The 27,731-nt window shown below is 46.3% G+C and overlaps 1 protein-coding gene across 1 annotated transcript; it reads left to right on the forward strand.

Moving 5' to 3' along the window:
* Positions 1 to 4,876: 4,876 nt before the first annotated feature.
* Positions 4,877 to 26,446, forward strand: LOC103128982 (putative serine protease 47). Its single transcript, XM_060198984.1, has 6 exons — positions 4,877 to 4,932; positions 8,383 to 8,495; positions 10,139 to 10,301; positions 13,183 to 13,460; positions 16,300 to 16,466; positions 25,981 to 26,446. Exons 1-6 carry the CDS (start codon positions 4,877 to 4,879, stop codon positions 26,287 to 26,289), a joined length of 1,086 nt encoding a protein of 361 aa, XP_060054967.1. The 3' UTR covers positions 26,290 to 26,446.
* The last annotated feature ends 1,285 nt before the right edge of the window (positions 26,447 to 27,731 follow it).

A 27,731-nucleotide genomic window follows, 5' to 3' on the forward strand; every position in this document is an offset into this window, starting at 1 on the left:
CTTGGAATCATACAGTATGTGCACCTTTGTGTGTGTCTACTCTCAGTAAGAATGACGTTTTCCAGGCTCATCCATGTTAAGACTTACCTGGAGTTTAAACCTTTGTATTCTGGAAATATATGCCAATGTATGAAACCATTCAATTGGTTAAATTCACTCATTTGGTTGTTTTTTACACTGTGACTCTTGGAGAGTCGTATATGAACGTTTGTGTACAAGTTTCTGTAGAAGATGGATGTTTTCATTTCTCATGGCTTTATACTAAATAGTAGCATTGTTTGATCATGTGAACACTGTGTGTGGACATTGAAGGAACTGCTTGGTTGGTTATGTCATGGTGCATGAAAGTTCACTCATCGCTACCTTCTAGCCAATACATGTCGTTATTTGTCTTGAATAGCTATGGTTCTAAATTGGTGTCAGACTCTGCTTTTGAATTACAGGTCCTCGTGTTGGGTTTCTTTCCTTTCTTTTGTTTTCTTTTATTTATTTTGATTGCCTATTTGTACATCTACTTTGAGCAAATATATCTACATTTAAAATTATTTTGTCTTTTATACTGGGTATGTAATAATATTTCTTTTTTTAAAATAAATGTTTTATTTAATTTTTTATTTTTTTATTTATTTTCCCTTTTGTTGCCCTTGTTTTCTGGGTTTTTTATTGTTGTTGTTATTGATGTCATCATTGTTAGATAGGACAGAGAGAAATGGAGAGAGGAGGGGAAGACAGAGAGGGGGAGAGAAAGACAGACATCTGCAGACCTGCTTCACCACCTGTGAAGCGACTCCCCTGCAGGTGGGGAGCCGGGGGCAAGAATCGGGATCCTCATGCAGGTCCTTGCGCTTTGTGCCACCTGCGCTTAACCTGCTGCGCTACTGCCCTACTCCAAATTTTTTATTTTAATGAAAAATAAAAATGAAAAGAGAGAAGGAAAAGAGAGAGAGAGAACACTGCTTATGTCTAGTTTATGGTAGTCTGGGGACTAAATCTAGAACCTCTGAGCCTCAGACGTGAAAGTCTTTTGCAGAACCATTATGCTGCCTTCCTGGTCCATAAATTTTCTTCATATATTCTGAAGAAACTTTGTTTTTGTTTTTGTTTTTTATCAGAGTCCTACTCAGCTCTGGCTTATGGTGGTGTGAGGGATTGAACTTGGGACTTGGGAGCCTCAGGCATGAGAGTCTCTTTCCATAACTATCATGCTATCTACTTCTGTCAAAAATGTTTCTTTTCAAGGATTTGATTTGCAAAACAGTCTCAAAGATTGTGTATTTTCTACTATTTATTAACAGTGTCCTTACAGTGTCAGCAGAATTGTTCAACTGGACAGGATTGTCATGAGAATAACTGTCTTGGCAGAAGCTTTAATGCTGTAGTCTCCTATACCTCCTCTCCAATTTCTCTATCTTAAAAAGTAAGCCCGGGGGAATCATACGGTAACGCAGTGGGTTAAGCTCATGTGGCGCAAAGCGCAAAGACTGGTTAGGATCCTGGTTCAAGCCCCTGGCTCCCCATCTGCAGTGGTGTTGCTTCACAGGCGGTGAAGCAGGTCTGCAGGCGTCTCTCTGTCTCTCTTCCTCTCTATCTCCCCCTTCTCTCTCAATTTCTGTCTCTATCCAATAACAAATTAATAAATAAATGACTAAAAAAATAATAATAATTCAGCCTGGAGGGGGCCGGGCGGTAGCGCAGAGGGTTAAGCACACATGGCTCAAAGTGCAAGGACCGGCGTAAGGATCCTGGTTTGAGCCCCCAGCTCCCCACCTGCAGGGGGTTGCTTCACAAGCGGTGAAGCAGGTCTGCAGGTGTCTATCTTTCTCTCTCCCTCTCTGTTTTTCCCTCCTCTCTCCATTTCTCTCTTCCCTATCCAACAACGACAGTAATAAAAACAACAACAATAAACAACAAGGACAACAAAAGGAAAAAAAATAGCCTCCTGGAGCAGTGGATTCTTAGTGCAGGCACTAAGCCCCAGCAATAACCCTGGAGGGAAAAAAAAATTCAGCCCGGATCAGTGAAGCTCTCGTTATAACAAATTAAAGAAAAGGAAAAGATGAGACCATAATGTAACTCAGTGGTAGAATATATGCTTTGCATGTACAAGGCCCTGGGCTTGTCTCTGACAATGCACACACACACACACACACACACACACACACACACACACACACACACTCCACATCTACCTACAGTCAGTCCTCCCTTCCCCCAAGCCCCAGAAACGATAGTTCTTTGAGGCAGAGGCTTTACTCCCCTTCATTTAGACAACTAGAAAAATGTAGTTTTTGTTATGCTGGAATCCTAGTCACCAGGATTTCAGGATGTGACTGTGTATAGAGACATGTTTTGTTTTGTTTTGCTTGCCACCAGGGTGGCTAGGGCTTTATGCCTACACAAGGAATTCCCCATCACTCCCTGCGGCCGTTCCCTACCCCCATTCTCCCTTCTTTCTTTCTCTCTCTCTTTCTTTTCTATTTTCTAGGGCAGAGAGAAATTAAGAGGAGAGAAACCTGAAGCATTGCTTCACTGCTTGTGAAGCTTCCCCTGTAGGTGGGGAACTGGGGATTGAACCGGGGTCCTGGTACACGGTGATGTGTGTACCACTGCCCAACTCCTAAAGACAGGGCTTTTAAAAGAGGTGATTAAGGAAAAATTTAAAACCTTGAGTTGGGCCTTAATCTAGCTTAACTGACTATACTTATGAGAAAGAAGGAGAGAAAAAAGCCCGGCCTATAGGCAAGGAGAGAGGCTTCTGGAGAAATCAGACCTACCTACCTACCTACCTACCCTGGGGCTGGGACCTCCAGTCTACAGAACTGCATCGCCATTGTCTGAGCCACCTCACCTGTGGCACTTGTTATGCCAGCCCCCGTGAGGGACACATTGGCTGGGACAGCAGTGAGTCTTTGAGTGCAACGCAGCCCACTCTTGCCCCAGCTGGCAGCTGGCTGACTGCCTTGGCGTCCTCCCTAGACCTTCCTCCAGGCACAGGCTCCTGGTCAGGCCCATGTCCCTGCCCCAGGGGCCAGAAAACCAACCACATAGGAAGAGGCAAGAGTGAAGGAACAACAGGAGCAGCATTTTGTTTCTGTTTTGACTTTTCAGGATTGGACTGGGAGTGCAGCTTGTGGGTGAGAAAGTCACAGAAAAAGGAGACTGAGAGTTGAGGGGAGTGTGGAAGGTTCTAGCAAGAACACAGGGTACTGAGGCTGAGGGCTCTTGGGTTACCACAGGGCCTGCCCTGGGCCCCTGTGCACCATCAGCAGCAGTAGCCAGGGCCCAGAGATTGTACAGGGGCCCGGAGAACTGGCAGCCTTCATAGGGTGACCTGGAGGTGGGGTCTGAGAAGGAGTAGCTGAGAGGTTGGGAAGAGGCGTGAGCCTCTGGGTCTCGTTGATCCAGTTGGCAAAGTAGGTGACCCTGGTGAAGATGCTGGGATAGATGGGGTGCCGGCAATCCAGGCCCCAGCTGGCCAGCCCCATCAGGAACCAGGTATTGCCAATGCTGCAGACGAGGGGCCCCCCAGAATCACCCTAAAAGTGAGAAGGAGGTTAGTGTCAATAACAGAGCCAGGCCCAAGAACACCAGGAGACACTAGGGGCTCTGGAGGAGTCACTACCCAGGCCACTCCTCTGTGAGTCTCCACACCAGCTTCCTGCTGCCACCCTGCTCCCTCTCACTTCACAGGCCAAGGGCAGCATCCTGCTTCAAAAGGCAGAGTGGAGGGGGTTGGGCCTTAGCACAGTGAGTTAAGAGCACATGGAGCCAAGCGCAAAGACAGGCCTAAGGATCCCGGTTAGAGCCCCCCGGCTCCCCACTTGCAGGGGGAAGCTACTTCACAAGTGGTGAAGCAGGTCTGCAGGTGTCTTTCTCTCCCCCTCTCTCCATTTTCTCTCTGTCCTATCCAACAATAATGACATCAGTAGCAACAATAATGATAACCACAACAACGACAAAAAAAAAAATCCGGGGCGCACTAGCATGATGTGAACCAGACTTCTCTGGACAGACAACCCCACCAATATGTCCTGGAACTCTGCTTCCCCAGGCGCCCTCCCCACTAGGGAAAGAGAGAGACAGGCTGGGAGTATGGATCTATGGATCGACCTGTCAATGCCCATGTTCAGCAGGGAAGCAATTACAGAAGCCAGACCTCCCACCTTCTGCATCCCATAATGACCTTGGGGCCATACTCCCAGAGAGATAAAGAATAGGAAACCTCTCAGTGGAAGGGATGAGATACAGAGTTCTGGTGGTAGGAATTTTGTGGAGTTATACCCCTCTTATCCTATAGTTTTGTCAGTGTTTCCTTTTTACAAATAAGTTAAAATAAAATAATAATAAAAAAAAAAGAAACCCAGGTTCATTAAAAAAAAAAAAAGGGTAACAAAAGAAGAAAAAAAATAGCCTCCAGGAGCAGTGGGTTCGTGGTGCAGGCACCGAGCCCCAGCAATAACCCTAGAGGAAAAGATTTTTTAAAAAAATTTAAAAAGATGCAGAGTGGGCACCTGGGATCTAAATCTATCAATACACCCATCCGCCCTCTGCGTCTGCACCCAGAGAGTTGGCCTGGAGCAATGCACTGCCCATGGCTGACAGGGGACATCTCTCCCTACAGTGGCACCCACCTAGGTGACTCTCCCCCAGCTCTCTAAGGTAGGAGGAATTTTGGTCCCTCTCCAGGGCAGTGGTCACTGTCTAACGTTCAAGTCCTCAGCCCTGACCTACGGGGGGAAGTTTCACAAGTGATGAAGCAGGGCTTCAGATGTGTATCTTTCTCTCTCCTTCTCTATCACCCTTCTTTCTCCATTTATCTCTCCAAAAAAAAAAAAATCATGACACTAAGCCTGTGTGCCTTCCCATATAGTAGGACATGGCAGAAAAAGACTGCCAGACTGTTACAATTCAAATGTCCAACAGCCGATTCAGGCACTCCCTGAAGCAGCATATATATCTAGCAGCTGACGCCTATCTTGAGTACACAGGAGCATACAAATGAATTCCTAAAAGAAAAAGATAATTAGCAGCCCAGGAATTGGTGCAGTGGACAAAATGCAGGACTCTCAAGCATGAGTGAGATCTCAAGATCAATCCCCAGAATCACAAGTACCACAGTTGTGATGCTCTTGTTAGTCTCTCTCTCTCTCTTTAAACTTTTTAATATATCTTTTTATATTTATTTATTCCTTTTTGTTGCCCTTGTTTTTTATTGTTGTAGTTATTATTTTTGTTATTGATTTATTTATTCCTTTTTGTTGCCCTTGTTGTTTTTTTATTGTTGTAGTTATTATTATTGTTGTTATTGATGCCATCATTGTTGGACAGGACAGAAAGAAATGGAGAAAGGAGGGGAAGACAGAGAGCGGAGAGAAAGACAGACACCTGCAGACCTGCTTCACTACTTGTGAAGTGACTCCCCTGCAGGTGGGGAGCCGGGGCTTGAACCGGGATCCTTACGCTGATCTTTGCGCTTGCGCCACCTACACTTAACCTGCTGCACTACCACCTGACTCTCTCTCTTTTTTTCTTTTTTTCTTTTTTTCACCAGAGCACTGCTCAGCTCTGGCTTATAGTGGTTCAAGGGATTGAACCTGGAACTTTGGAGTCTTAGGTATGAGAGTCTGTTTGCATAACCATTATGCTGTCTACTTCTGTCTTCTTATTTCTCTTCTCTCCCTCTTTCTCTCTTTCTCTCTTTCTCTTTCCCTTTGCTCCTTCATGAATGAAGAAATAATACCACAAAAAATAAGTACATAGCTGGTGGGAATGCAAACTGGTGCAGCCCCTTTGGAAGGCTGTATAGGGAGTTATTAAACAAATAAAAATAGAGGGCCAGGCCATGGTGCATTTGGTTACACACTCACATTACAGTGCTCAAGGACCTGGGTTCAAGCCCCTGGTCCCTACCAGTGAGAACAGTCACTCCCCCTGGAGGGAGAGCTGCTGGGTCAGCTGGGGAGCACTGCCCACTCCAGAAGCCTGAGTGTCAACCCTTTGCTACTTTGTCTTGGACACTCTTCTAGCTGACCAATCACCTATTTCATGTGTCCTGTCTTTTATTTTATTTTTAATAATTTTATTTATTTACTATTGGACGGATATAAATTGAGAGGAGAGTGGGAGATAGAGTGGATGAGAGACAGAGACAGTCCTGCAGCCCTGCTTTACCACTTGTGAAGCTTTCCCCCTGCAGGTGGGTGACCTGTCCTTGAACCTGTGTCCTTGTGCACTGTAATGTGATCACTTAATCAGGTGCACTTCCACCTGGCCCCTTTTGATTTGTGTGTACGTGTGTGTGTGTGTGTGTGTGTGTGTTCATAGAATGTTCAGCTTGCACAACTTGTTTTCAAACAGTTAAAAAATATTTATTCCGGGAGTCGGGCTGTAGCACAGCGGGTTAAGCGCAGGTGGCGCTAAGCTCAAGGACCGGCGCCAGGATCCCGGTTCGAGCCCCTGGCTCCCCACCTGCAGGCAGGTCCCTTCACAGGCGGTGAAGCAGGTCTTCAGGTGTCTGTCTTTCTCTCCCCCTCTCTGTCTTCCCCTCCTCTCTCCATTTCTCTCTGTCCTATCTAACAACAACGACATCAATAATAACTACAACAATAAAACAACAAGGGCAACAAAAGGGAATAAATAAATTAAATAAAATTTAAAAAATAATAATAAATAAAGTTGATACTTGTTTAAAAAAATTTATTCCCTTTTTTTGCCATTGTTGTTTTACTGTTGTAGTTATTATTGTTGTTGTTACTGATGTCGTCATTGTTGGATAGGACAGAAGAAATGGAGAGAGGAGGGGAAGACAGAGAGGGGGGAAAAAGAGACACCCATAGACCTGCTTCACCACTTGTGAAGTGACTCCCCTGTAGGTGGGGAGACTTCCCTTTTCAAACATTTTTATCTCCCTAAAAAAGTTTCCACACTTAATATACTCTCCTCAGCCATCGCTCCCCCATTATCCCAATCCTAACCAATTCATTCCTTTTTTTTTTTTTTTACTATCTTTACATATTTTTTATTGGATGGAGACATCCAGAAATTGAGAGGAAGGGGGAGATCAAGAGGAAAAAAAAACAGAGAGCACCTGCAGCTCTGCTTCACCATTTAGAAGCTTCCCACCTGCAAGTGGGGGCTGGGGGCTTGAACCCAGGTCCTTGAGCATTGTAACAAGTGTCCTCAACTAGGTGCGCCACCACCCATTCCCACAATTCACTCCTCTTATAGGTTTCATGGACACTGAATCATACATCACGTGGCCTTTTCTATCTATCTGTTAATTTAGAATTGTGTTATGGTCCATTTTAATACATATCCAAACTTCCAATCTTTTAATTAAAAATAAAGTGCTATTGTATATTTAAGCTACAATTTCCTACATCTCATCATTAACCAATGAATCCTTTGGTATTTCTATTTCCTAAATGAATCTCTCCATATATGTTTTGTGGGATATAAATTTTCTTAAAGAAATATTTTTTTAAATTATTTACTTATTTTGAGAGAGAAGCAGTAGATAGAACTATTATTCTGGCACATTTGATGTCATAGATTGAATTGAGGACCTCACTATTCAGAGCCCATTGCTTTATTCCTTGCACTATCTCCTGGCCACATAGACATTTTTAAAAGATTTATTTATTTATTTATTAGTTATTTATTTTTGCCTCCAGGGTTATCACTGGCACTCAGTGCCAGCTCTAATGAATTCAATACTTCTGGCGGCAGTTTTCTTTCCTTTTTCTATTTTTATTTGACAGGACAGAGAGAAACTGAAAGCGGGAGGAGGCGATAGAGAAAGAAAGACAGACACTTGTAGACCTGCTTCACAGGTTGAGACCAGAGACTTGAACCCGGGTTCTTGGTCACTGTAGTGTATGAATTATCTTTTCATGTTCCTGCCCATTATTTCATGTAGAGTCTTTCTAGTCGATTCGTAGGGGCAGTTGATTGATTTGTGTTCCAGACTGCACTCAGACCTTTCCAAGCCTGTGCTGGGGAGGGGTCCAGGCTGCTGCAGGTCTAGCAACCCCATGGACTGATGCTTGTTTCAAGGAGGGGTGGAAGGAGCCGAAGGCCCTGCTCTGGGTAGGGTCCGAACCCCCGGGAGTGATCAACAAGGCGTGTGGCCAGGTCAGGGTCACGGTAGGGGTTGGGGTGGGGGGCGTGGCCAGTGCAGGATCTGGGGAGGGTTAACAGTCCTGACTATGGACTCACAGATGCAGGTCTGCAGAGGCCGGGGGCCGTCAGGATGGCTGGTTTGCTTGTTGCTGCCCACGATCCTGACCACGGGGGTGAGAGGAGGAAGGGCAGACCCACTGACCCCGGCCCCTGAAGCTCAGCGGTTGGCCAAGGGAGCCATACGTTCCGGTGAACAAGCAGGTGGGAGTGCGGGTGGGCTGGAAACGGCCTGGCCTGGGACCTAGGACTCCAGTCTCTAATCTGGTCTCCACTCTCCCCTCCTCACCTGACAGCCAGAGAAGCCTTTAGCACAGGTGGGTCTGGGACCCCTACTCAGGTCTTTGTAGGGCAACTGCCCCAGGACCATGCCCTGTAGCTGACCCTGGGGTCAGGGGGGAGGAGGTCTACTAGATGAGGACCCTGAGCAGAAACCAGCAGCCCAGAGCACAGGCCAGGCACCAGGACCCCCCCCCCCCCGCCCCAGAGCTGAGCTCTAGAAGGAGGGTTGTCTATAATTTATATTTTATTTTATTTTATTTTATTTTATTTTATTTTTTGTCTCCAGGGTTATTGCTGGGGCTCGGTGCCTGCACTACAAATCCACTGCTCTTGGAGGCCATTTTTTCCCTTTTGTTGCCCTTGTTGTTTATTAGTGTTGTTGTTACTATTATTGCTGTCATTGTTGTTGGATAGGACAGAGAGAAATGGAAAGAGGAGGGGAAGACAGAGAGGGGGAGAGAAAGATAGCCACCTGCAGACCTGCTTCACTGCTTATGAAGCCACTCCCCTGCAGGTGGGGAGCCGGGGGCTAGAACCGGGATCCTTATGCGGTCCTTGTGCTTTGCGCCACTTGCGCTTAACCTGCTGTGCTACTGCCCGACCCTTGGTTGTCTATCTTTTTTTTTTAATATTTATTTATTTATTTCCTTTTGTTGCCCTTGTAGTTATTGTTGTTGGTGTCGTTGTTGTATAGGGCAGAGAGAAATGGAGAGAGGAGGGGAAAACAGAGAGGATGAGAGAAAGAGACCTGCTTCACCGCTTGTGAAGTGATTCCCCTACAGGTGGGGAGCCGGGGGCTAGAACCGGGATCCCTATACCGGTCCTTGCGCTTTGCGCCAAGTGTGCTTAACCCACTGCGCTACTGACTGACTCCCTGGTTGTGTATCTTTTTAACTATCTCTTATCATCGTCATCATTATTATTACTATTATTATATGTTTTGCCTCCGGGGTTATCATTGGGGCTTGGTGTCAGCACAATGAAGTCACAGCTCCCGGTGGCCCTTTTCCCATTATATTGTATAAGACAGAGAAATTGGGGGGAGGAGATAGAGAGGGAGACAGAAGCACCTGCAGGCCTGCTTCACCGCTTGTGAAGCTTCCCCAGTACAGATGGGTAGCAGCGGCTCAAACCCTGATCCTTGTGTGTGTCCTTGCACTTAGTTTTATGTGCTCTGAACTGGATGCACCCACTGCCGGGCCCCCTCTATCCTCTTTTTGAAATGGAGAGCACTGAGTTAGAGCAGGCCAGTGGCTCTCCCCTGGCCACACAGCACCACAGCCTCCTTCCCTGAGACAGCAGGCTGAAGTGAGGAGCACAGATACTTAGGAGCCATGACCTTGAACCCTAAACACAAGTGCCCTATGAGACCTGCAGAGTGGGTAATGTGTGTGCCAGCAGAAGGGGAGTCTGGGATTGCCCAGACTCACTAGGGAATGTGCCTCCCTGGAGCTGTGGTCACCAGCCCCCTGGATCTTTCTCCCCTCAGGATTTGTGTATCGCTGCTCTCTCCTGGGAGGAAGCCCTTGAAAGCCAAGACAAACTAGCTCTATCATTTGGTCTGTTAGACCCTTGGCCTTGGCATTCCCATCTGTGAAGGGAAGGAGGGCCTCCTTGGAACTGGAGTTGCAGGGTTCCACCTAAGTGGACCACAGGCGAGGCATGGGTGTCTCCACAGTGTGCGGGAAACCCATGGTGATGGGGAGGATCTACGGTGGCCAGGAGGCAGAGGCGGGTCAGTGGCCATGGCAGGCCAGCCTGCTGTACCAGGGCTCTCATATCTGCGGAGCTGTCCTCATCGGATCCCGCTGGCTAGTTACCACCGCCCACTGTTTTGCCAAGTAAGTCTTCCCTTCTGGGACCCCAGCAGATGGACTCACAAGGGCAGGGGTGACAGGGGAGACAAGAAAGGGGGTGATCTTCCCATGCTGGGTTCTTAGGGCTTTCCTTGAGGCAATGCCTGGCCTCTGAGGGTATGTCTTCCTGCCTCTGATGCACAAACCCTTCACCCATGCAAATCCTCCCCATCCTCCATGCCTGTTCCTCTCCCCCAACCCAGACATGCTCAGGGAGATTGGCAGTCTCTGTCCCAGCCACCATGCAGCATGGCCTGGCTTTCTGCTGTCACACTGTGGCTTCTCAATGTCCCTGAATTTCTGGGCTTCAGACTCAGACAGGGACACGGAACCACATGCAAAGCCAGCCCCGAGTGATTCTTTTTTCGCTTTTTTTTTTTTTTTTTTGCCTCCAGGGTTGTTGCTGGGGCTTGGTGCCTGCACCACAAATCCACTGCTTCTGGAGGCTATTTTTTCCCTTTTGTTGCCCTTATTGTTTTATTGTTGTTGTGGTTATTACTGTTGTTGTTACTGATGTTGTTGTTGTTGAATAGGACAGAGAGAAATGAAGAGAGGAGGGGAAGACAAGAGAGGAGGAGAGAAAGACAGATACCTGCAGACCTGCTTCACCACCTGTGAAGTGAACCCCGCCCCCCCGCTGCAGGTGGGGAGTCAGGGGCTTGAACCGGGATTCTTACACCAGTCCTTGCATTTTGCACCATGTACTAGGGGGTGCCATGAGCACCTGTCTGCCCAGCACCAGGCTGCATGTATGGGGCACGTGGAGGCTCTGTGACCTGGAGCATGGCATGGCTGCTCTGGAGTCTAACTCCTCTAGCCAGTTCCTCTGGGCAAGTTCTTCTAAGCAAAGGAGAGGGGTCCTGAGGGAGCTGGAGCTTGGATGCAGACTGGAAGTTCTGCTGCCCAGCTGGTGTGGAGGTTTCATATATGGAGAGTGTGGGAACGACCTTGAAGGTGGCCAAGCCATGGACACAGAACCAAGTAATGAGGAAGCATCATGCCTAGCAGCCAGAAAACCAGAGAAGCTTTGCCCACTTACTTGTTTAGCAAACCTTTTTTTTTTGGGGGGGGGGGGCTTATAACAAAATAAATAAACCACCCATGGACAGAAATGGGCAGGAAATGAGTTTGGATTAGAAAGTATGCCACGGGGAGTCGGGCGGTAGCACAGCGGGTTAAGCGCACGTGGCACAAAGCACAAGGACCAGCCTAAGGATCCCGGTTCGAGCCCCTGGCTCCCCACCTGCAGGGGAGTCGCTTCACAGGTGGTGAAGCAGGTCTGCAGGTGTCTGTCTTTCTCTCCCCCTGTCTGTCTTCCCCTCCTCTCTCCATTTCTCTCTGTCCTACCCAACAACGATGACAACAAGAATATCTACAACAATAAAACTACAACAAGGGCAACAAAAGGGAATAAATAAATAAATTAAAAAAATATTAAAAAAAAAAGAAAGTATGCCACGGGGAGTCGGGCTGTAATGCAGCGGGTTAAGCGCAGGTGGCGCAAAGCACAAGGACCGGCATAAGGATCCCGGTTCGAACCCCGGCTCCCCACCTGCAGGGGAGTCGCTTCACAGGCGGTGAAGCAGGTCTGCAGGTGTCTATCTTTCTCTCCTCCTCTCTGTCTTCCCCTCCTCTCTCCGTTTCTCTCTGTCCTATCCAACAACAACGACAACAACAATAATAACTACAACAATAAAACAGCAAGGGCAACAAAAGGGAATAAATAAATAAAATAAAATATTAAAAAGAAAGAAAGAAAGAAAGAAAGAAAGAAAGAAAGAAAGAAAGAAAGAAAGAAAGAAAGAAAGAATGCCACGGGGAGTCTTGGCAAGGGCCAGATCTGAGCTCAGATGGCTGCAGTGCTCCTGTAGGTATGAAGAGTCAGAATACCTGGTTCCCCACCTGTAGGGGGAAAGCTTCTTGAGGTGCAGGTGTCTCTTTCCGTCTCTCTTTACAACCCCCTCCCCTCTCAATTTCTCTCTATCTCTATTCAATAATAAATAATAAAATATATATTTTTTAAAAAGTCAGAATATTGAGGCCGGGTGGTGGCGCACCTGGTTGAGCACACATGTTACAATGCACAAGGACCTGGGTTTGAGCTCCTGGTCCCCTTCTATAGGGTAAAAGCTTTGCGGGAGGAGAAGCAGTGTTACAGGTGTCTTTCTGCCTCTCTCCCTCTTGATCTCCCCCACCCCTCTTTATTTCTGGCTATCTCTACCCAATAAATAAATAAAGATAATTTTAAAAAATTTAAGAAGTCGGTGGTAGAGCAGAAGGTTAAGCGCACATGGCGCAAAGCACAGGGACTGGCTTAAGGATCCCGGTTCAAGCCCACGGCTCCCCACCTGCAGGGGGGTCACTTCACAGGTGGTGGAGCAGGTCTACAGGTGTCTGTCTTTCTCTCCCCCTCTCTGTCTTCCCCTCCTCTCTCAATTCCTCTCTGTCCTATCCAACAATGAATGACATCATCAACAACAATAACAATAACCACAAGGCTAAAACAAAAGGAGGGGAAATGGCCTCCAGGAGCAGTGAATTCATGGTGCAGGCACTGAGCCCCAGCAATAACCCTGGAGGTAAAAAAATAAATAGTTAAAAAAAAAATTTTTTTTTAAATAAGTCAGACTACTACAGCCTCACTGAGGAGCACCTGGCCCACGTGTCTTTTTTCCTCCAACTGTGGGTGTGTACTGAGTTGGTGAGGGGAACAGCTGCCAGCTCCAAGAAGCAAGGCTCCCGATGGTTAGGGATGGGGTACCATGTGGGTTGGAGGGCATCCCAAGGGACGTGGGTGGCCCGATGAGAGTGTGGGGGAGAGATAGCCACCTTCAGATGATGGCAACAGACACCCTTCCTCCTCCAGCAAATCCCAGGCCCCGATGGACTACTGGGTGGTGTTGGGAGACACTCAGCTTTACCAGCACACCCAGCACACCCAGAAGATGGCTGTCAGCCGCATTGTCATCCATCCCGACTTTGAGAAGTTCCACTTTTTCGGGAGTGACATAGCCATGTTGCAACTGTACCTGCCTGTGAAATCCACTTCCTACGTTGTCCCTGCCTGCCTCCCAACCCCTGACTTGCGGCTGCCCCGGGACACATCCTGCTGGATAACTGGCTGGGGAATGCTCACCGAGGACAGTGAGGGGCTGGGGGAGAAGCTGGGCAGAGGGCGGGACTGGAGGAGAGGGTGGTGTGGCTCATTTAGAGCAGCTCCCGGGTAAAGAGGCCGCTGGCCCATGACCCTCTGCATCTCATTTCCAGAGAGCTGGACCATTCCATGTCTTAATTCTGAAAAGTTCCTGTTTCTAGAGTTTGAGTTCCCTGAGTCCAAAGCTCTAAAAGCCTGTGAATCTTTGGCTTTAGAAACCAAGAATCTGGGTTTTTCTAAGGCTCTTTGGTTCTCAGTACTAAGACTTTTTAAAAACTTTGTTTTAAAATTCTGTTTAGTTATTGATAGAGACAGGGAGAAATGCAAAGGTGAGAGAGGGACAGACAGAGACATACCTACAGCACTACTTCAACACTCATGAAGCTTCCTTCTTGCAAGAGGGGACCAGGGAATTGAGTCTGGGTCCTTGCATATAGTGACATATGCACTTTACCAGGTGCACCACCACCCAGCCCATGGTTTTAAAATTCTAATTGCTGGGGATTGTGTGACTTGATACTTTTTTTTTTTTTTTGCCTCCAGGGTTACTGCTGGGGCTCAGTGCCTGCACTATGAATCCACTGCTCCTAGAGGCCATTTCTCCCATTTTTGTTGCCCTTGTTGTTTCTAGTGTTGCTATTGTTATTGCTGTTGTTGTATAAGACAAAGAGAAATTGAGAGAGGAGGGGAAGACAAAGATTGGGGAGAGAAAGATAGACACTTGCAGACCTGTTTCACTGCCTGTGAAGTGACCTCCCTGCAGGTGGGGAGCCGGGGGCTCAAACCAGGATCCTTACACTGGTCCTTGTGCTTCTTTCCATGTGTGGTTAACCCTCTGTGCTACCATCTGGCCCCCAACTTGATTCTACTTTAGTGGATGCTTGGGCCCCAGCCATTGCAGGCCACCACAAATATCCTGATTCCACATTGCCGCTGACAGTGTGTCTGAACAGGGATAATGTGTGCTTTCAACCTGGTATGCCACTGCCCTGCCCTGTGCCTGAGTAGTGGAAAGAAAGCACAGTCTTGGCTTCCGTGATGAAGTGAGCTAAAACAACTCCCTCCAATTGTCATATCTCCCCCACTTTGCTTCTTTTTGCTTACTAGAGAGGAAATCATCTATGTATTTACTCCACTTATCCCATTTCTCTAAAGTGAAAATGTCTTCCTGTGTTACAGTGCCTAAAAGAAACCTAATAGAGGGGAGTCAGGTTGTAGCGCAGTGGTTAAACACAGGTGGTGTAAAGCGCAAGGACCGGAGTAAGGATCCCGGTTTTAGCCCTGGCTCCCCATTTGCAAGGGGAGTCGCTTCACAGGTGGTGAAGCAGGTCGGCAGGTGTCTATCTTTCTCTCCCCCTCTCTGTCTTCTCCTCCTTTCTCCAATTCTATCTGTCCTATCCAACAACAACAACAATAACAATAACCACAACAATAAAACAATAAGGGCAACAAAAGGGAATAAATAAATAAATATTAAAAAAAAAAAGAAACCTAATAGAGGCCAGATGAGGAGCTAGCTGAGAGGGTGGATGGGAGGGCGGGTGGAGGCCTAGTGGATGGATGGAGTGGCAGATGGTACCTGGTGGCAATAGTGTAATGGGGAGTATACCAATAGAGGATGGATTGCCAAAGAGTGGAGGAATGAGGGGAGAGATGGGTGAATAAGCACTGGATGAAAGACTGGGGCATGAGGAGATAAAGGTACCTGGGTGGAAGAATGACTAATGGAAGGATGCTGGAGGAAGGTCAGACACAGATGGATTAAAGGGTTTATGAAGGGTAGGTGAGTTGGTGAGCAGTGGCTGAGGCCCAGTGAATAACATTTGTTTATGGGATTGACCTCCTTTCTTTCTTCCTTCCTTCCTTCCTTCCTTCCTTCCTTCCTTCCTTCCTTTCTTTCTTTCTCTCTCTCTCTTTCTCTCTTTTTTTAGTGGTCTATTTCTTTGGGTGAGGTAGAATAAATCAAATGGGCTTAGAAAGGTTTGAGGAGGGGGCTGGGTGGTAGAGCAGCGAGTTAAATAGCGCACATGGCACAAAGTACACAGACTGGCTTAGGGATCCCAGTTTGAGTCCCCGGCTCCCCACATGAAGGGGGGTTGCTTCGCAGGCAGTAAAGCAGGTCCACAGGTGTCTATCTTTCTCTACTTTTCTTTCTTTCTTTTATAATATTTATTTATTCCCTTTTGTTGCCCTTGCTGTTTTATTGTTGTAGTTATTGTTGTCATCGTTGTTGGATAGGACAGACAGAAATGGAGAGAGGAGGGGAAGACAGAGAGGGGGAGAGAAAAACAGATACCTGCTGACCTGTTTTACCGCTTGTGAAGCGACTCCCCTGCAGGTGGGGAGCCGGGGGTTTGAACTGGGATCCTTATGCCAGTCTTTGCGCTTTGTGCCACCTGCGCTTAACCTGCTGCGCTACCGCCTGACTCCCCTTTCTCTCCTTTTTTGTGTTCCCCTCCTCTCTCGACTTCTCTCTGTCCTATCTAACGATGAAGGCAACAATAACAACAATAATAACAACAACGATAAACAACAAGGGCAACAGAAAGGGAAAAAATAGCCTCCAGGAGCAGTGGATTCATAGTGCAGGCACTCAGCCCCAGCAATAACCCTGGGGGGGGGGGGAGTTAAAAAAAAAAAAGAAAAGAAAAAAAAAAAGGTTTGAGGAGGAGAGAAGCTCATCAGAGTGAGGAGAAGGCTGAAGCTGAGTTGCAAGCCCACCCACTTTGGTGGCAGCGGCCAGAGGAGGGCTTGGGGGGTGGAGGATGCAGGAGAGATTGGGCTTGTGGGTCTAGCTTGAGCTTGTCCCCGATCTCTTTACCCTTGCAGCTCGTCTGCCCCCACCCTTCCCTCTTCAGGAGAGTAAGGTGAACATCATTGAGAACAAAGTGTGTAATATCTTATATGGAGAAAGGTCTGGACAAGGCGACATCAGCATCGTGCAGGAGGAGATGTTGTGTGCCGGTGACATCTTGACAGGAAAGGCCATCTGCCAGGTGAGGGAGGCCACTTCTCTTCTTCCCTTGTCTGTTCTCAGAGCCTCAGTTTCCCAGGGATGGGAGGGGGATGCTGCCTCTCTGTGGAGACCCCGGACTTCCTGTTTCCTCACTCCGTCTTCTTTCCTCAGACCCACTCAGCAGCATCCCCTAAGCTCATCCCACATGGAAGTGTATGCTGGCAGGACCCTCACATAGCACATTTCTCAGAAGCATACTTTAAACTATTGAAATATGGCATGTATACAGAAGACATATAACCCAAAAGAGCATGGCTAGATGAGTTATCACATATTAACACCTGTGACCAAATATCCTGAATGTTCCTCTCAGACCTCCTTTCTGTCACGAGCACAGTTTTCGGGTTTACACACACACAAACACACACACACACACACACACACACACACACACACCTGCTCTGATTTATTCATCTATCTATCTATCTATCTATCTATCATCTATCTATCTTTTTAAATGTTAGCCAGAGCACTGTTCAACTCTGACTTTTTTTTTTTTAATGATAATTTTAATAATGTTTAAAACTCTTTTTTTTAATTTTTAATTTAATTTTTTTATATTTATTTATTTATTCCCTTTTATTGCCCTTGTTTTATTGTTGTAGTTATTGATGTCGTCGTTGTTGGATAGGACAGAGAGAAATGGAGAGAGGGGGGGAAGACAGAGAGGGGGAGAGAAAGATAGACACCTGCAGACCTGCTTCACCGCCTGTGAAGCGACTCCCCTGCAGGTGGGGAGCCAGGGCTCGAACCGGGATCCTTATGCCAGTCCTTGTGCTTTGTGCCACCTGCAGTTAACCCGCTGAGCTACAGCCCGACTCCCTGTTCAACTCTGGCTTATGGTGGTCCTGGTGATTGGACTTGGGAGATCAGAGCCTCAGGCATCAAAGTTGTTTTGTTGTGATCTGGGAGGTGACGCAGTAGATAAAGCATTGGGCTCTCAAGATTGAGGTCCTGAGTTCAATCCCCGGCAGCACATGTACCAGAGTGATGACTGGTTCTTTCTCTCTCTCCTCCTATCTTTCTCATGAATAAATAAATAAATATTTTTTTTTTTTAAAAAAGAAAGAAAGTTGTTTTGTGTAACCTTATACTGTCTCCCCAGCCACGCTGTTTTTACCCTTTCGTCTCCTTTCCTTTCCTTTCCTTTCCTTTCCTTTCCTTTCCTTTCCTTTCCTTTCCTTTCCTTTCCTTTCCTTTCCTTTCCTTCCCTTCCCTTCCCTTCCCTTCCCTTCCCTTCCCTTCCCTTCCCTTCCCTTCCCTTCCCTTCCCTTTCCTTTTTTTAGTCAGGTTTGTCACTGGGGCTTGGTACTGGCATGACTCCAACATTCCTGGCAGTCATTTCCCTCCTTCCTCTTCCTGTCCCCCTGTCTCTCTGTACAGAGTGAGAGAGGGAGGGAAAGACAAAGAAAAGGAGAGACAGCTGCGGGCCATGCAGTAGCTCACCTGGTTAACTGTTCACATTACAGTGCACAAGGACCCAAGTTGAAGCCCCTGGTCCTCATCTGCAGGGGGAAGCTTCATGGGTGGTAAAGTAGGGCTGCAGGTGTCTCTCTGTCTCTTTCCCTCTCTATGTCCCCATCCCCTCTCAATGTTTCTCTATGTCTCTATCCAATAATAAATAAAGAAAAATATTTTTTTACAAAACAGAGGCACCTGCAGCACTGCTCGACCTCTTGTAAAGCTTCACTCCTAAATGTGTGTGACTGATGAGCCACCACCTAGACTCACATAATGTTTTCTTTTCTTTCTTTTCTTCTGTTCTTTATTTCTTTCTCTCTTTCTTTCTTTCTTTCTGCCTCCAGGGTTATTGCTGGGCTCAGTGCCTGCACCATGAATTCACTTCTCCTGGAGACCATTTCCCCCCACCCCTTTTTGTTGCCCTTGTTGTTGTAGCCTTGTTGTGGTTATTATTGTTATTGTTGGATAGGACAGAGAGAAATCGAGAGAGGAGGGGAAGACAGAGAGGAGAGAAAGACAGACACTTGCAGACCTGCTTCACCGCCTGTGAAGCGACTCCCCTGCAGGTGGGGAGCTGGGGGCTTGAACCGGGATCCTTACTCTGGTCCTTGCGCTTTGTGCCACGTGCGCTTAACCCGCTGCGCTACCACCCGACCCTCCCTTTTTTCTTTTTTAAGAAGTAAATATATTTTTTTTCCTCCAGGGTTATTGCTGGGCTCGGTGCCTGCACCATGAATCCACCACCCCTGGAGGCCATTTTTTCCCCTTTTGTTGCCCTTGTTGTTGTAGCCTCGTTGTGGTTATTATTATTACCATTATTGATGCTGTTCGTTGTTGGACAGGACAGAGAGAAATGGAGAGAGGAGGGGAAGAAAGAGAGGGGGAGATAAAGACAGACATCTGCAGACCTGCTTCACCGCCTGTGAAGTGACTCCCCTGTTATTGTACCCTTGTTGTGGTTATTATTGTTATTGTTGTTGTTGGATAGGACAGAGAGAAATCGAGAGAGGAGGGGAAGACAGAGAGGGGGAGAGAAAGATAGACACCTGCAGACCTGCTTCACCGCTTGTGAAGCGACTCCCCTGCAGGTGGGGAGCTGGGGGCTCGAACTGGGATCCTTACGTGGGTCCTTGAGCTTTGCGCCACGTGCGCTTAACCCACTGCGCCACCACCCAACCCCCAAAGAAGTAAATATTTTTTAAGTACTACAAGGGCAGTAAAGCTATGATACAGTGGAGGGGTCGATGCAACAATAAGCGTGTTTTTTTTTTAATTTTTCTTTTATTTATTCCCTTTTGTTGCCCTTGTTGTTTTATTCTAGTTATTATTGTTGTTATTGATGGCGTTGTTGGATAGGACAGAGAGAAATGGAGACAGGAGGGGAAGACAGGGGGAGAGAAAGACAGACACCTGCAGACTTGTTTCACCACTTGTGAAGCGACTCCCCTGCAGGTGGGGAGCCGGGGCTAGAACTGGGATCCTTATGCTGGTCCTTGTGCTTTGCGCCATGTGTGCTTAACCCACTGAGCTACCGCCCGACTCCCAATAAGAGTTTGTTAAAAACAGAAACAAGGGAGTCGGGCGGTCTTCCCCTTTCTCTCTCCATTTCTCTCTGTCCTATCCGACAACAATAATAACTACAACAGTAAAACAAAAAGGGCAACAAAGGGAATAAATACATATTAAAAAAAAAAAAACAATAGAATAACAATTCCCACCACCGCCATAAACCAGAAGTAAACAGTGCCCCAGTCTCTGTCTCTCACTAAAATAAAATATTTTATTTATTATTTTGTTTTTTAAATATTTTTTTGCCCTTGTTTTTTTGTAGTTATTATTGATGTTGTTATTGTTGGATAGGAGAGAGAGAAATGGAGAGAGGTGGGGAAGACAGAGGGAGGTAGAAAGATAAGACACCTGCAGACCTGCTTCACCGCCTGTGAAGCGACTTCCCTGTAGGTGGGGAGCCGGGGGCTGGAACTGGGATCCTTACGCCGGTCCTTGTGCTTTGTATTTATTTATTTATTTATTTATTTATTTATTTATTTATTTATCTATTTATTTATTCCCTTTTGTTGCCCTTGTTGTTTTATTTTTGTAGTTATTATTGATGTCGTCGTTGTTGCATAGGGCAGACAGAAATGGAGAGAGTAGGTGAAGACAGAGAGGGGGAGAGAAAGACAGACACCTGCAGACCTGCTTCACCGCCTGTGAAGCGACTCCCCTGCAGGTGGGGAGCCAGGGGCTCCAACCCGGATCCTTACTCCGGTCCTTGCATTTTGCGCCACATGCGTTTAACCAGCTGCGCTACTACCACCGGACTCCCAAAATAAAGTATTTTAAAAGACCAGTAGAATAAATTAAAACTACAGGTCCCGGAACCTGATGGCAAAGGAGGACCTAGAAGGGGTTTTGTTGAAAACTAAGAAATTGGGGCCAGGTGGTATCTCACTTGGTTAAGCGCACACATTATAGTGAGCAAGGACCCAGGTTCAAGCCCCTGGTCCCCACCTGCAGGGGGAAAGCTTCACAAGTGGTGAAGCAAGGCTGCAGGTGTTTCTCTGTTTATCTCCCTCTCTACCTATCCCTCCCCTCTCAATTTCTCTGTTTCTATCCAATAATAAATAAAATGAAAATAAAATATTTTTAAAAAATTAAAAAAAAACTAAGACATTTTACAAATGGGGGCTGGGTGGTGGTGCAACTGGTTGAGCACACATGTTACATTACAAAAGGACCCAGTTTCGAGTCCCCAGTCTCCACCTGCATAAGGAAAGCGTTGCGAGTGGTGAAGCAGTGCTGCAGGTGTCTCTCTGTTTCTTTCTCCCAATCTTCCCCCCCTCCTCTGGGTTTCAATTTCCTTTTTTTAATATTTATTTATTTATTCCCTTTTGTTGCCATTTTTTTTGTAGTTATTATTGCTCTTGTTATTGATGTCGTTGTTGGATAGGAGAGAGAGAAATGGAGAGAGGAGGGGGAGACAGAGAAGGGGAGAGAAATATAGACACCTGCAGACTTGCTTCACTGCCTGAGAATCGATTCCCCTGCAGGTGGGGAGTTGGCAGCTGGAACTGAGATCCTTATGCCGGTCCTTGTGCTTTGCGCCAAGTGCACTTAACCCACTGCACTATCTCCTGACTCCCGTTTCTATTTCTATCCAACAAATAAAGATAATTAAAATAAAAGCAAGAAATGTTACACATGTACACGCTACTGTATTCTACTGTCGATTGTAAACCATTAATCCCCCCAATAAAGAAAAAAAAAGTAGTCATGTAAACCCGTTCTGAAACTCCAAGAAGTCCTGGTATACAAAAATGCCACCTCCACTGTTTCACAGAGAGCAGTATAGGCTTTTTGTTTAAAAAATTTCCTGGGACTACAGTCTAAATTATTAATAACTTGTTACATCTTGGCTGAAGTACACAATTAAAATCACACTAATTTTAATTGATGTATACTACTAAAATCACACTAATTTTAATTGATGTATACTACTATCATATTGTGTTTTTTAAATATTTATTTTATTTTAGTGAGAGAGATAGAGAAAGGCACAGAGAAAAACCAGAGCACTGTTTAGCCCTGGCTTATGATGGTGCTGGGGATTGAACCTGAGAGCTTGAGCCTCAGGCATGAAAGTCTATTACGTTATGCTATTTCCCCAACCCTGTGTTTTTAATTTTATACCTTCCTGATAACTAATTAAGTATATTTTTATTTACTGTCACTGCATAGCTTCTTCTCTGAAGTTTCCCCTCAAGTTTATTTTCTCTCTCATTTTTCAGGAGAATTACCTTTTATTTTTTATTAATGTTTTTAAAGATTTTAAATTTTTTTATATTTATTTTCCCTTTGGTTGCCCTTGTCATTATTGTTGTTGTAGTTGTTACTGATGTTGTTGTTGTTGGATAGGACAGAGAGAAATGGAGAGAGGAGGCGAAGACAGAGAGAGGGGGAGAGAAAGATAGACACCTGCAGACCTGCTTCACTGCTTGTAAAGCGACTCCCCTGCAGGTGGAGAGCCGGGGGCTCGAACTGGGATCTTTATGCCGGTCCTTGAGCAATGCGCCATGTGCGCATGATCTGTTGTGCTTCCACCTGACTCCCAAAGATTTTATTATTTATTTATGATAAAGATAGAAGAGAAAGAAAGACCAGATATAACTCTTGTACATGTGCTGCCGGGGATTGAACTCAAGACATCATGCTTGAAAGTACTAAAGTAGTAAATGCTTTAGTCATTGCTCCACCTCCCAGACTACTATTATTAATATTTTTTATCAGAACACTGCTCAGTTCTGGCTTTTGGTGTTATGGCAGTTGAACCTGGGACCTCAGAGCCTCAGGCATTAGAGTCTGTTTGCATAACCATTATGCTGTCTCCCCCACCTTGGACTTATTTATTTAAAATAAATTTTATTTATTTATTTGTTTGTTAGAGAGAAACTGGGATGGAAGAGGGAGCTGGAAAGAGAGGAAGAGAGTGGTCTGGAAGGTGGCTCAGTGGCTAAGACACTCTCAAGCATGAGGCAACACATGTGCCAGAGTGATGTCTGGTTCTTTCTCTCTCTCCTCCTATCTTTCTCATTAATAAATAAATAATAAATCAAATGTTTAAAATAAGAGAGAAAGAGAGAGACATCTGCAGCACTGCTTCACCACTCTTGAAACTCCTTCCCTGTAGTTGGGGACTGGGAGCTTGAACTCAAGACCTTACACACTTTAGTGTGTGTGCTGTTAGCAGGTGCACCACGGTTTGGTCCTGAATTATTTTTTTTACTTACTTTGTCTTCTTTTTGTTTGTTTGTTTGTTTGTGATTATAGTGGGTTACAAGATTGTAAGGTTGCAGTGTATAGTTCCCCACTACACCCACCACCAAACTTGTGCATCCCCACCTTCACGCCTCCCAAAGATAAGCGCCACAGTTCTGACAAGTCTTATACTTTGCTTGCTTCTGGTCCCCCCTTCAAGTTCATATGTATCAGAGCTCTAGATTCCACATAGGAGTGAAACCATATGATGGCTGTCCTTCATCTCCTTATTGATTTCACTGAACACAATCCTCTCCAGTTTATGTTTTGTCCGGAAGGGTACACTGTCATCTTGTTCTGAGTACAGAGTAGTATTCCATGGACTATATGTCTCAGAACTTCCTTATCCAGTCCTCTGTAGATGAGCATTTAGGCTGTTTCCACTTTTTGGCTGTTGTGAATAGTGCAGCTATGAACACAGGGCTGCATGTGTCCCTTCCAGTCAGTCTTTACATGTCTAAGAGTGGCATTGCCGGATCATAAGGTAATTCCATTTTTATTTTTGTTTGTTTGTTTTTCTCTTTACTGGAGGTATTAGTGGTTTACAGCTAGCAGTAAAACACAGTAGTTTGTACATGTGTAACATTTCTCAGTTTTCCACATAACAATTCAACCCCCTCTAGGTCCTCCTTTGCCACGATGTTCCAGGAGCTGAATCTAGCCCCCCCCCCCATCCCAGAGTCTTCTACTTTGGTGCAATACATTTTTTTAATTTTAACATTTTATTTATTTATTTATTATTGGTTAGAAACAGAAGTTGAGAGGGGAAAATAGAAAGGGAGAGAGAGAGAGAGAGAGACATCTGCAGCCCTGCTTCACCACTCATAAAGCTTTCCCCCTGAAGGTAGGGACCAGGGGCTTGAACCCAGGTCCTTGAGCACTGTAATGTGAGTGTGTAACCAAATGCACCATGGCCTGGCCCTCTATTTTTATTTGTTTAATAACTCCCTATACAGCCTTCCAAAGGGGCTGCACCAGTTTGCATTCCCACCAGCTATGTACTTATTTTTTGTGGTATTATTTCTTCATTCATGAAGGAGCAAAGGGAAAGAGAAAGAGAGAAAGAGAGAAAGAGGGAGAGAAGAGAAATAAGAAGACAGAAGTAGACAGCATAATGGTTATGCAAACAGACTCTCATACCTAAGACTCCAAAGTTCCAGGTTCAATCCCTTGAACCACTATAAGCCAGAGCTGAGCAGTGCTCTGGTGAAAAAAAGAAAAAAAGAAAAAAAGAGAGAGAGTCAGGTGGTAGTGCAGCAGGTTAAGTGTAGGTGGCGCAAGCGCAAAGATCAGCGTAAGGATCCCGGTTCAAGCCCCGGCTCCCCACCTGCAGGGGAGTCACTTCACAAGTAGTGAAGCAGGTCTGCAGGTGTCTGTCTTTCTCTCCGCTCTCTGTCTTCCCCTCCTTTCTCCATTTCTTTCTGTCCTGTCCAACAATGATGGCATCAATAACAACAATAATAATAACTACAACAATAAAAAAACAACAAGGGCAACAAAAAGGAATAAATAAATCAATAACAAAAATAATAACTACAACAATAAAAAACAAGGGCAACAAAAAGGAATAAATAAATATAAAAAGATATATTAAAAAGTTTAAAGAGAGAGAGAGAGACTAACAAGAGCATCACAACTGTGGTACTTGTGATTCTGGGGATTGATCTTGAGATCTCACTCATGCTTGAGAGTCCTGCATTTTGTCCACTGCACCAATTCCTGGGCTGCTAATTATCTTTTTCTTTTAGGAATTCATTTGTATGCTCCTGTGTACTCAAGATAGGCGTCAGCTGCTAGATATATATGCTGCTTCAGGGAGTGCCTGAATCGGCTGTTGGACATTTGAATTGTAACAGTCTGGCAGTCTTTTTCTGCCATGTCCTACTATATGGGAAGGCACACAGGCTTAGTGTCATGATTTTTTTTTTTTTGGAGAGATAAATGGAGAAAGAAGGGTGATAGAGAAGGAGAGAGAAAGATACACATCTGAAGCCCTGCTTCATCACTTGTGAAACTTCCCCCCGTAGGTCAGGGCTGAGGACTTGAACGTTAGACAGTGACCACTGCCCTGGAGAGGGACCAAAATTCCTCCTACCTTAGAGAGCTGGGGGAGAGTCACCTAGGTGGGTGCCACTGTAGGGAGAGATGTCCCCTGTCAGCCATGGGCAGTGCATTGCTCCAGGCCAACTCTCTGGGTGCAGACGCAGAGGGCGGATGGGTGTATTGATAGATTTAGATCCCAGGTGCCCACTCTGCATCTTTTTAAATTTTTTTAAAAAATCTTTTCCTCTAGGGTTATTGCTGGGGCTCGGTGCCTGCACCACGAACCCACTGCTCCTGGAGGCTATTTTTTTTCTTCTTTTGTTACCCTTTTTTTTTTTTTAATGAACCTGGGTTTCTTTTTTTTTTATTATTATTTTATTTTAACTTATTTGTAAAAAGGAAACACTGACAAAACTATAGGATAAGAGGGGTATAACTCCACAAAATTCCTACCACCAGAACTCTGTATCTCATCCCTTCCACTGAGAGGTTTCCTATTCTTTATCCCTCTGGGAGTATGGCCCCAAGGTCATTATGGGATGCAGAAGGTGGGAGGTCTGGCTTCTGTAATTGCTTCCCTGCTGAACATGGGCATTGACAGGTCGATCCATAGATCCATACTCCCAGCCTGTCTCTCTCTTTCCCTAGTGGGGAGGGCGCCTGGGGAAGCAGAGTTCCAGGACATATTGGTGGGGTTGTCTGTCCAGAGAAGTCTGGTTCACATCATGCTAGTGCGCCCCGGATTTTTTTTTTTGTCGTTGTTGTGGTTATCATTATTGTTGCTACTGATGTCATTATTGTTGGATAGGACAGAGAGAAAATGGAGAGAGGGGGAGAGAAAGACACCTGCAGACCTGCTTCACCACTTGTGAAGTAGCTTCCCCCTGCAAGTGGGGAGCCGGGGGGCTCTAACCGGGATCCTTAGGCCTGTCTTTGCGCTTGGCTCCATGTGCTCTTAACTCACTGTGCTAAGGCCCAACCCCCTCCACTCTGCCTTTTGAAGCAGGATGCTGCCCTTGGCCTGTGAAGTGAGAGGGAGCAGGGTGGCAGCAGGAAGCTGGTGTGGAGACTCACAGAGGAGTGGCCTGGGTAGTGACTCCTCCAGAGCCCCTAGTGTCTCCTGGTGTTCTTGGGCCTGGCTCTGTTATTGACACTAACCTCCTTCTCACTTTTAGGGTGATTCTGGGGGGCCCCTCGTCTGCAGCATTGGCAATACCTGGTTCCTGATGGGGCTGGCCAGCTGGGGCCTGGATTGCCGGCACCCCATCTATCCCAGCATCTTCACCAGGGTCACCTACTTTGCCAACTGGATCAACGAGACCCAGAGGCTCACGCCTCTTCCCAACCTCTCAGCTACTCCTTCTCAGACCCCACCTCCAGGTCACCCTATGAAGGCTGCCAGTTCTCCGGGCCCCTGTACAATCTCTGGGCCCTGGCTACTGCTGCTGATGGTGCACAGGGGCCCAGGGCAGGCCCTGTGGTAACCCAAGAGCCCTCAGCCTCAGTACCCTGTGTTCTTGCTAGAACCTTCCACACTCCCCTCAACTCTCAGTCTCCTTTTTCTGTGACTTTCTCACCCACAAGCTGCACTCCCAGTCCAATCCTGAAAAGTCAAAACAGAAACAAAATGCTGCTCCTGTTGTTCCTTCACTCTTGCCTCTTCCTATGTGGTTGGTTTTCTGGCCCCTGGGGCAGGGACATGGGCCTGACCAGGAGCCTGTGCCTGGAGGAAGGTCTAGGGAGGACGCCAAGGCAGTCAGCCAGCTGCCAGCTGGGGCAAGAGTGGGCTGCGTTGCACTCAAAGACTCACTGCTGTCCCAGCCAATGTGTCCCTCACGGGGGCTGGCATAACAAGTGCCACAGGTGAGGTGGCTCAGACAATGGCGATGCAGTTCTGTAGACTGGAGGTCCCAGCCCCAGGGTAGGTAGGTAGGTAGGTAGGTCTGATTTCTCCAGAAGCCTCTCTCCTTGCCTATAGGCCGGGCTTTTTTCTCTCCTTCTTTCTCATAAGTATAGTCAGTTAAGCTAGATTAAGGCCCAACTCAAGGTTTTAAATTTTTCCTTAATCACCTCTTTTAAAAGCCCTGTCTTTAGGAGTTGGGCAGTGGTACACACATCACCGTGTACCAGGACCCCGGTTCAATCCCCAGTTCCCCACCTACAGGGGAAGCTTCACAAGCAGTGAAGCAATGCTTCAGGTTTCTCTCCTCTTAATTTCTCTCTGCCCTAGAAAATAGAAAAGAAAGAGAGAGAGAAAGAAAGAAGGGAGAATGGGGGTAGGGAACGGCCGCAGGGAGTGATGGGGAATTCCTTGTGTAGGCATAAAGCCCTAGCCACCCTGGTGGCAAGCAAAACAAAACAAAACATGTCTCTATACACAGTCACATCCTGAAATCCTGGTGACTAGGATTCCAGCATAACAAAAACTACATTTTTCTAGTTGTCTAAATGAAGGGGAGTAAAGCCTCTGCCTCAAAGAACTATCGTTTCTGGGGCTTGGGGGAAGGGAGGACTGACTGTAGGTAGATGTGGAGTGTGTGTGTGTGTGTGTGTGTGTGTGTGTGTGTGTGTGTGTGTGTGTGCATTGTCAGAGACAAGCCCAGGGCCTTGTACATGCAAAGCATATATTCTACCACTGAGTTACATTATGGTCTCATCTTTTCCTTTTCTTTAATTTGTTATAACGAGAGCTTCACTGATCCGGGCTGAATTTTTTTTTCCCTCCAGGGTTATTGCTGGGGCTTAGTGCCTGCACTAAGAATCCACTGCTCCAGGAGGCTATTTTTTTTCCTTTTGTTGTCCTTGTTGTTTATTGTTGTTGTTTTTATTACTGTCGTTGTTGGATAGGGAAGAGAGAAATGGAGAGAGGAGGGAAAAACAGAGAGGGAGAGAGAAAGATAGACACCTGCAGACCTGCTTCACCGCT

The sequence above is a fragment of the Erinaceus europaeus genome, chromosome 10 (assembly GCF_950295315.1).
Source record: "Erinaceus europaeus chromosome 10, mEriEur2.1, whole genome shotgun sequence".
Lineage (NCBI taxonomy): Eukaryota > Metazoa > Chordata > Mammalia > Eulipotyphla > Erinaceidae > Erinaceus > Erinaceus europaeus.